Source organism: Lithobates pipiens, unplaced genomic scaffold (assembly GCF_037356315.1).
Source record: "Lithobates pipiens isolate NorthernLeopardFrog02 unplaced genomic scaffold, aLitPip1_a1.2 Scaffold_13, whole genome shotgun sequence".
NCBI lineage: Eukaryota > Metazoa > Chordata > Amphibia > Anura > Ranidae > Lithobates > Lithobates pipiens.
Window position 1 is genome coordinate 250116771 of NW_027507718.1, and position 10684 is coordinate 250127454.

Here is a 10684-nt window from a genome sequence, read left to right on the forward strand (position 1 = left end):
TGTCTAAGGTACACTAGTGAAGAGGCCTACATGTTTCTGAGCATGGCAGATAGTAAAGAAGTCATTCATCTGTCAGATTCAGGCTCAGAATATGATTCTGTAGACAGCAGCAGCATCCTGACAGATAGCTCTGACGACTGAGTTGTGGTCCCTGCCAAGGTCAGGAGTATCCGACCCCGTCCTTCTGCTGTTGTTGAATGGAGCAGAGAGCCAGTACTAGTGCCGCTCATCCTTCTGGTGAACTGGCAAGCATCAGCGGCCTAGTACACCCTGGTCATAGTAAAACCAGCACTGCAGTATCACGTGGTGACATGGTGAGTCCTATAAGTGCAGTTCAAGCTGGTGAAGTGGTTAGCACAACTAGTGTCCCGCAGCCAGCAAGAAGAAGACAAACACAGGCCTGTCGAGCCCATAGTGCCCTTCCTGCTGCATTTGTCAATCCTAATTGGGAGCCCACCACTTCTGCAGCACCTGTACTTCATCCATTCACTGGCCAACCTGGAATTCAGGTGGAAACTGTTAATTTTAGGTCACTTGATTTTTATTTGCTGTTTTTCAAAGAAGATCTCTATAAATCTATTGTGAACCAAAGTAATTTGTATGCTGGCCAATTCATCGCCACTAATCCCCATTTGACCCTTGCTATTGAAACCTAATATCGTTTCCAAATTTAGGAACTCCCTGGGCCTGTCCCTTGACATGGGCATAACTAAAAAGAGTGAGTTGAGGTCATATTGGTTCACTGACCCAATTCACCATATGCCTGTGTTCTCTGCCTCCATGGCCAGGGCACAATACGATCAGATCTTGAGGTTCATGCACTTCAATGACAATGAACTCTGTCATCCTTGGGGTGACCCTGGTTACGATTGGCTCTACAAATGGGGTTTAAGATGTATAAGCTCTGCGACAGGGCCACAGGCTATACATATAGTTTTACGGTTTACGAGGGATGAGATAGTCACGTAGAGCTGGAGAACTGCAAAGATTACATAGGGAGCGCTAGTAAGATTGTGTGTGACTTGGTGTCACCCTTATTCGGAAAGGGGTACCACTTGTATGTGGACAATTATTACACGAGCGTGCCACTTTTTAGTCACTTGTTTGATCATGGAATTGGTTCCGGGGCTTACCCCAGTGGCTTGTAGATTCACATCTTAGGCTGGGGGAGAGAGCCTGCTTGAAGTGTAATAATTTGCTCGCTGTGAAGTGGAGGGATAATCGGAATGTTTTTATTCTGTCCTCCCTTCACACAGACACGACGGTCCAAATTCCTACGGCGACTGGTGTTGTTGAGAAACCCCTCTGTGTCCACGAATATAACCTTGATATGGGAGGGGTGGACCTCAACGACCAGTTGTTGGCACCCTACCTAGTTGCCCATAAGGCCAGACGCTGGTATAAAAAAGCGTCTGTATACTTATTTCAATTGGCTCTGTTAAATGCTTATGTGCTATACAAAGCTTCAGGATGAACTGGATCTTTCCTTAAATTCCTGGAAGAGATCATCACAGCCCTTCTGTTTCCAGACGGTACTGTGGCCCAACTATGGCCCAACTTCCCAATCCAAATGCAGTAAGCCGGCTGCATGACAGGCATTTTCTGTATGTCCTCTGTATGTCTGTATTTTGTTATCTCTCCCTCTATTCTCTCTCTATTGTTCTGCTCTTTTTTACTGTATTCTACAATGCAATGTTTTATTGTTACTATGTTTTATCATGTTTGCCTTTCAGGTATGTAATTCTTTTATACTTTACTGTTTACTGTGTTTTATTGTTAACCATTTTTTTGTTTTCAGGTACGCCATTCAGCTAAAGCACTGATTTATTTATCTTGACAGCAACAGCGTTTGCTCCCACGATAAATGAATCAGCGACTCCAGCTCTGTCTGAGGTGGTTTCACCACCACAGTTAAAAAAAAGAGCATATATGCCGAAGCATGGGGGCAGGGGTGGAGGAGCAATTTGCTCCTAACATTAGGGGTGGATTTCCCCCATGCTTCGGCATATATTTTATAATAACAGATTGCGTTAAAAAATGTTTTATTTTTACAGTTTTATTGTATTTGCTTTGCAGTTATGGTAAGTCTAAGCCCTTGTACACACGGTCGGATAATCTGTCGGATTGCGTTTTATCGGACCGTGTCGTCGGATAATCCGACTGTGTGTGGTATGCATCGGACTGATTCCGTCCGAATCTCCGTCCGACCCAATTTTCCAACATGTAAATATTTCCCGACCAACTGGGCCAGACGGACCTAATCCGATCATGTGTAGAGCATTTTCATCGGACCAAGTGCCACGCATGCTCAGATCAAATTCCTACATCAAAGCTATTGGCTACTAGCCTGAACGTAGTCCCATCGTAACGAAATTATGTCATCACGTTCTGAAAGATCGGATTTTTCGCCAACTTGGCCCGACCATGTGTATGCAACAGTTTCGGACAAGATCCGACGGACAAAATCCGACAGGCAAAATCCGACGGATTTGGTTGTTGAAATCTCCTTACTGTTATGCTGTAATATTACTTTGTTTTATTGTTAACCATCATTTGCTTAGCAAAGTTGCAGCACGGGTTTATTTATCTTGACAGCAACAGCGTTTGCTTCCACAATACATAAAGCCGTGACTCCAGCACTGTCGGAGGTGATTTCACCACCACAGTTAAACAAAAAAATGGTGCATGTATGCCCATCATTAGAAGTGGGTGGATGAAGGGCGGTATTCTAACGATGGGCATACCCACCGATTAATCTCTTTTTTTCGCTCAACCAACAGGCTGTATGAAAAAAAGAACATTACAATGTATGCCCAACAAGGATCAGCAATGTACTGGTATGATGCCTGCAGGTTTAGGTATCATCTTGGTATTATTCTTTTCAACCAGCGGTCGGCTTTCATGTAAAAGCAATCCTAGCAGCTAATTAGCCTCTAGACTGCTTTTATAAGCAGTGGGAGGGAACATCCCCCCCCCCTCCCACCATCTTCCATGGTTTTCTCTGGCTCTCCTGTCCCAAGAATGCAGCTGGTGGTTCCACCAGCTGACCATAGAGCTGATCAGAGACCAGAATGGCTCCAATCCTCTCTATGGCTTAAGAAACCGGAAGCTATGAGCATTTCATGACTTAGGTTTTCACCGGACATAAACAGAGCCATTGGCAAAGCATTTTATCACAATGATCTTGGTGTAGCCAGATGCTTTGAGGGCAGAGGAGACCTCTAGGGTCTAATAGACCCAATTTTTTTTTTTAAAGTACCTGTCACTACCTATTGCTATCATAGGGGATATTTACATTCCCTGAAATAACAATAAAAATGATTAAAAAAAATAAATGAAAGGAACAATTTAAAAATATAGTAAAAAAGCAAAGGCTCACGGGCAAAGGTGAACGCAAGCGCTGGTCTGCTGTCATATGTAAACAGCAATTGCACCATGCATGTGAGGTATCACCACGAAGGTCAGATCAAGGGTAGTAAATTTAGCAGTAGACCTCCTCTGTAAATCTAAAATGGTAACCTGTAAAGACTTTTAAAAATGTATGTAGTTTGTCGCCGTTGCATGTTTGTGCACAATTTTAAAGCATGTACTCAGCATAAAATCATCTTTTTTATTTCATCAAACATTTGGCCAATATAGTGTGTTTTAGTGCGTCAAAATTGAAAAAAGTGGTTTTTTTTTCCAAAAAATTGCGTTTGAAAAATCGCTGTGCAAATACTGTGTGAAAAAAAAATCCAACACCCACCATTTTAATCTGTAGGGCCTTTGTTTTAAAAAAAATATATCATGTTTGGGGGTTCAAAGTAATTTTCTTGCAAAAAAATAATATTTTTTCATGTCAACAAAAAGTGTCAGAAAGAGCTTTGTCTTCAAGTGGTTAAAAGAGTGGGTGATGTGTGACATAAGCTTCTAAATGTTGTGCATAAAATGCCAGGACAGTTCAAACCCACCCCCCCATGACCCCTTTTTGGAAAGTAGACACCCCAAGCTATTTTGCCACAAGTTTCAGAAAAATTACTTTTTTTTTATCGTAACAGGTGTAACAAAAAAAAATTGAGATGGTAAGAAATGTAGCGAGCACCAAACTAATTAAATATGGTAGAAAAAAAAGTTCTTTCTATGTGTTTACTGTATGTGCAATTGTCTCCAGCATCAAACCTTCCAGCATCAAACCTTAAAACAGTTTTTCAGTTTTTTGTTTTTTTAACAGAATTCTATTTTTTTTCTAGTTTTAGGGCCATTCCTTGTTTAAAGAGGGATTCCACCTACAAAAAAAATTAAAAGCCAGCAGCTATAAATACTACAGCTAATGACTTTTAATGAATGGACACTCACCTGTCTCAGGGTCCAGCAATATCTGCAGCCGAGACCGATCGGTCGGCTCTCGGCAGCTGCCACCGCCATTCTCGGTGAGGGAATCAGGCAATGGGAATGGTCCGCGCTGTCTCTGGGACCCGTGTGCGTCCCAGCAGACAGCGCTCCGAGGCAGGAAACAGCATAGACTCCCGTGGGAGTCTATGCCCGGAAGTGGGTGCAAATACCTGTCTTAGACAGGTATCTGCACCCCCTCCCCCCTGAAAGGTGCCAACTGTGACACCGGAGGGGGGGAGGGGGGGGGGGTTCTGATGAGTGGAATTTCTGCTTTAGGGTGGAACCCTGCTTTAATAAATAAATGTGGTCATTTTCCATATATCCCTCTAGTGTTTTTTATGTCTGTATTCTCCCTGGAATCTAGTTTTAAAAAATATATATTTTTCTTTGTCTTTTTTTCTTTCAGTGGTTGGCTACCATGCTGCATTGTGTCCTTTTTCTATCAGCCAAAAAAACATATGTAGCTGTGTCCCAGAACACAGGTACATTAATTTAGCAAAGGTGTACAACACACACTTCGTCAAGACTCCACCCTCTGATATGTTTTACCCAGAATGGGTTTAATTGTAGAGATGATGGAGGTAGCAGGGGTAAGACATTTTTAAACAATCATTTCTATTCATTGACCAAATCGATCTTGAAGTCTCAAAGTATCTATGATTTGCTTCCACAATAATCCTAATAATCTGCAAAGATACCAACCCAACCTGTCCAAATATGTATAACATTAACAAATAAAGGACATAGAAAAAAAATGAATACATAAATATTTCCTTTGTGAAAGGGATGTTTATTTTTTTTTTATTTTTTTTTACAAAACCTGTAAATATAACAAAATATATCTAGCAAAATATTATTTACAATATGGCACATATTATATTCTTATCAAAAAATATATACAAATATCACAATATTTACATATACGTTGTATATATACAGTATATACACACACACACAGAAAAAACATTTTGCACATTTTTTTCAAATCTGCTCTATGCCAGTGTTCATTGCAGATACAAGTCATGCACTCTTAAGTTGCATAATGTAAACATGGGTACTTTTGAGCATACTTCCAGTGGTAAAGAGATGACTTCGGCTAAGATCACTTCTAAGCAGTGGGAGCTTAGAAAATCTTTCGGGTTTACATGGTCCATTAAGCACATAAAATTTTCAACAGATTCACTTTAATATGTTAAAAATTTAACAACAGCTATTGCTGTGCCATGGCCAGTTTGCGTAGGGCAGTCATTAGTTAATCAATATACAGCACATATTGATAAAATACAATTCTGTTATTAAAAAAAATCATTGGCAGTGACTAATTTAAGTTCTATAGAAATGTTCTACGTCGTTCTTCATTAGTAAAAAAAATGACAAAGCTGCATCACAAGAGAAATGTGTTAGTTCCTTATACCTCTGTATTATACTGCTTTTCACATGATTGTCAGCTACGCTGCAATAAAGCTATGCATGTTGATATGTAATGATTGTCCTAGGGGGTTACTGGAGGTGAAATTTCTTCTTCACTGTTTTTGAGATGGATGCCTGATCACTTGTATTTTCTTCCTGTTCCTAGAAGAAAAAAAAATATTATTGGCTGCTTACTGGCAAAAGCATCTTTTAGAAAAATATAAATCTAGGCAAAGCTACAATTGTATATAAATGGGAAAGGTTAGAAACTCTGCAGGGTTTTTTTTTTATTATTTTTTTTTATTTCTTTACTTATAAGAAGTTTCTAGTAGAGTGCAAGTAACTGTTACAGTAATGCCCTGTACACACGGTTGTACTTCCCGACGGAAAAACGTGTGATCGGATCTTGTTGTCGGAAGATCCGATCGTGTGTGGGCTCCATCTGACTTTTTCTGTTGGAATTTCCGACACACAAAGTTTGAGAGCAGGATCAAAAATTTTCTGACAACAAAATCCGATCGTTTAAATTCCGATTGCGTGTAGACGATTCGGATGGACAAAGTGCCACGCATGCTCAGAATAAATTACGAGACGAAAGCTATTGGCTACTGCCCTCTTTATAGTCCCGTCATAGGTGTTGTACGTCACCTCGTTTTGAACGATTGGATTTTCCGACAGCTTTGTGTGACCGTGTGTATGCAAGACAAGTTTGGGCCAAAATCCGTCAGATAAAATCTGATGGATTTTGTTGTCAGAATGTCCAACCGTGTGTACAGGGCATTAGAGTCAGTCAGTTTACAAAAAGTTAATAAAGTATTATTATATAAATAGAACAAAACAATTGTAATTTTTATCGCTTTGTCCTTGTTGGGAAGATTCCTCTCACTTCCTATCCCAATAACCACAATCTCTGCACACAAGTGATTTCCCAAATAAGGACACTTAAAAAAAAACAAAAAAAAAAAACTTACATTTATCATAAACACTGTGTGGAAATACACAACACACAACGGAGTTGATTTACTAAAGGCAAATAGACTGTGCACTTCACAAGTGCAGTTGCTCCAGAGCTTAGTAAATGAGGGGAAGCACTGCTGACTTCCATCATTCAATCATGTGCAAGCAGAAATGCTTTTTTTATTTCCCTTCCATGTAATTGCGTATTTTTTGTAAAGTGTAGCTTTACTTTAATAAGCTCGGAGCAAGTGCACTTGCAAAGTACACAGTCTATTTGCTTTTAGCAAATCAACCCCAATGCGTATACTGGCTGGTTACAACTGGAATGATGCGCTAAGTTAAGGGTTTCCAAACTTTCTAAATAAAGGGCCAGTTTACTGCCCTTCAGGCTTTAGGGGGGGGGGGGGGGGGACTGTGGCCAGTGGAAGTAGAAAATGCCCCATTATCAGTGCCCCATCACTGGTTTTAATTGGAGGAATAGAGCCCCAATGGTGATATCAATGAGAAGAATAGTGCCTCACTAATGGTGCCAATAAGGGGAATGGTGCTCCATCATTACTGTCAGTTGGTAAAATGGTGTCTTAGGGGCTATATAAAGGCAAGCAAAGGGCCACATCTGGCCCCCAGGCCACAGTTTGGAGACCACTGCTCTAAGTAATAAATTCCCTCATAAACAATGCTTGATAAGCCACACCTGTAATGGAATTCAAGTTTTTTTTTTAATCCTAACCAAAATGTATTGGGAAATATAGACAATTTTAGATATCACCCTGCTTTAACACAGTAGTATCAAAAAAATAAATAAAAAAAAGCTGTTAACAAAAGTAAAAAAAATAAAAACATTTTAATAAATCTATAAATCATTATTGTTGTATATACATTGTCCAATAAATAACACTTACTTAATCTTTCCATCAAGAATAGCTTTTACTTGTTTCATGGTAGGATTGACACATTTTGTTTCTGTTTTTGAGCCAGCTTTCTTGGTAGCTTTGTTGCGTTTAACAGTAGCGCTGTGAAGGAAAAGCACAAAATTAACATATATAATACGTTTTCATTCTAGTGACTATTTTCATATTCATTCACAAAGGGCACACATAAATTTCCCATAGGATACCGCTCACAATTACAGAAATGTATACTTTTAGAACAAGGTACCAAAAGTACATCAGCTCCTGAGTAGTATTTACTGTAGAACTCAATTTTTTCTTATTTTTTTAGAATTTTAATTTATAATCCTCTGCACCCCCCATTCCATATTAACAAAAAAAAAATTGTGCCAGTGTTCACTAACCCCTTTCACGCTCCAGTACTGTCCCTGACTTCCTACTCAGTCCAGTGCCATAGGTCCCCTTTTAGAGTAGAATGATAGAGTGTTGTTCGGCCCTGAAGAAGACCTCCAGCACTGGACTGAGCAGGAAGCCAGGGACAATGCTGAAGCATGGAGAAAGTAAGTGGCTACTGGCATTTCCTGTGGGCCTGTCATTTACATGCCATCCCCTAGGGGTGCATAATCACGCAGACTAGGCTCACAGTACCCTAGGCCTGAATGGCAATCACACATCATTATGTAAGCGCTGCTCATTCTTGAAAGAATACCAATCCCCCATTGCTGCCAAAAAAACTAGAAAACAAGGTTCCAATAGTGCATCCTTTCTAAATTTAAAGCAGAACTACATTATTGTTTTTTAATTTATAATGTCCCCACTGTATATTAAAAAAATATTGTGCTAGTTTTCCCTTACTGTCGCTGAGTTCACAGGAAATGCCAGTGTTAATTTACCCCCTCCAAGCTCCAGTGCTGTCCCCAACTTCCTGCTCAGTCCAGCACCGGATTTCCCCTTCAGGGTAGAATGAGATAGTGTTGTTCTGCCTCGAAGAGGACCTCTGGTGCTGGACCAAGCAGGAAGTCAGAGACAGCACTTGAGCTTGGAGGGGGTAAATGAACACTGGCATTTCCTGTGAACCCAGCCTGTCATTTACACTCCATCCCTAGGGGGTGCATCATCATACAGGCTGGGCTCACAGTACCCTAGACCTGAATGACGATCACACATCATGATGTAAGCACTGCTCAGTCGTGGAGGTCATCCTCCACTGCTACCAGAAGAACTAGAAAAAGCCAGGAAAGCCATCACTAGACTAGCAATAAGCCCTTGTACACACGGTCGGAGATTCCGATGGAATGTTTCCTATCGGACCGTTTTGTCGGATATTCCGACTGTGTGTGGTCTGCATCGGACTGTTTCCGTCGGAATATCAAGTTTTCCAACTTGCCGGTAAAATTTTCCAACAAAATGCTCCTATCGGACATACTCCGATCATGTGTAGCCTACTCCGACGGACAAAGTGCCACGCATGCTCAGATCAAATTCCTAGACCAAAGCTATTGGCTACTAGCCTGAACGTAGTCCCGTCGTAACGAAATAACGTCATCACGTTATGTACAATCGGATTTTCCGACAACTTAGTCCGACCATGTGTATGCAACATCACTTCCGGACCTCTTCCGGAATTAATCCGTCGGAATTAATCCGACGGATTTGGTTGCCGGAATCTCCGACCGTATGTACGGGGGCTAAGACTTCATGGAAAATGTATGTATAGAGGGGGAAAAAAAATACCAGAGGGGTTGAAAGACAGTTGGTAGGGAAATATTGGAGTTTCACTGTGTATGCCACACTAAACATGAAAAAGCACTGAAATGTTAAAGGGCTGGTGTAAACCTCACATGGCAGTAGGAAATTCCTAATACAAATATACATAGAATAAGTTGGCCAGAGGAGCTCTCAAAGGCACCACATCCCAAACATTATTAAACAGGACACTAGGAGTGCTCTCTATCAGAGCTGGGATTATTTAGATGCCAATAACTAGAATCAAAAACATGCATTAAAATTCAAACAATTTATTTGTATATTTCATATTAAAAAATGTAGGAAATGATTGAAGGTATATAAAAAAAACAATCCCGATTGCTACACCATAACAAGCAACTGTAACTAATTCACCACTTTGATGTCAAACATGAAGTGCCTCCATGTTTTTAATATATCCTTATTCGTTTCCTACATTTTTTAATATAAAAAATGCAAATAAATTTATTGACTTTTAACGCATGTTTCTGATTCTAGTTATTGGCACCTAAAAAAATCTCAGCTCTCATAGAGAGCACTCCTAGTGTATCATTTAATACAAATATACAGTTAGATATTAACTAGCAACAGGGTATTCTATGACTTAATCAGTGTTATTTGTAGAAGAAAGCAAATATATCATCTGAAGCATATCGCGGCTTACTTACATATATTCTTCACTTGCACATTTGGGACTTGGTGGAAAAATCTCTAACTTCACTGTTCTCTTTATATCGAGCTTGTTTGAAAAATTCTGACATTTGCATCGCTCTCCATTTTGTCCTTGTTGTCCTGAAGGGAGATAGTAATTAGGAAACTGCACTCAATTACAATATTAAAACATGAAAAAATGTAAAATAGTTTTAGCAGAACAAACACAAATGCTGATAAGTTGGTGCTAATAGTTTGCACGTAAAATCAATGACCTTACCTTGTACAAGGACGGCAGAAAGCAGAATACAAACGAGGACAGCACACTTGAAGTCCATGATAACAGCAGATGCAGTGCTCTATGCAGCCAAGAACAAGTAAAGGCAGCTGGACGAAGAAACACAGATATATTTATACTCGCTGTTACTGCATGACCTATGGTATGACGGGGAAGTCCTGGATTTCAGCACTTCTTCTAAACCTTACGCTTTAGAGGAAACCTCTATGAAAGTGAAACTGAACAGTGAACCACTATGAAATTCTTTTCCCTATGGAATTTTACAAAAGACGCTTGTTGAGTATTTTTATTAGTTTATTTTTCTTATGCACTTACCTAGAATTTAAACCAATAATCAATTTAACACACAATTATAATATAC

At 39.9% G+C, this 10684-nt stretch overlaps 1 protein-coding gene across 1 annotated transcript; it reads right to left on the reverse strand.

Moving 5' to 3' along the window:
- Positions 1 to 5163: 5163 nt before the first annotated feature.
- Positions 5164 to 10466, reverse strand: LOC143974788 (C-X-C motif chemokine 10-like). Its single transcript, XM_077476524.1, has 4 exons — positions 10306 to 10466; positions 10043 to 10166; positions 7641 to 7751; positions 5164 to 5943 (listed from the first exon to the last, which is right to left on the reverse strand). Exons 1-4 carry the CDS (start codon positions 10361 to 10363, stop codon positions 5895 to 5897), a joined length of 342 nt encoding a protein of 113 aa, XP_077332650.1. The 5' UTR covers positions 10364 to 10466; the 3' UTR covers positions 5164 to 5894.
- Between the last annotated feature and the right edge of the window lie 218 nt (positions 10467 to 10684).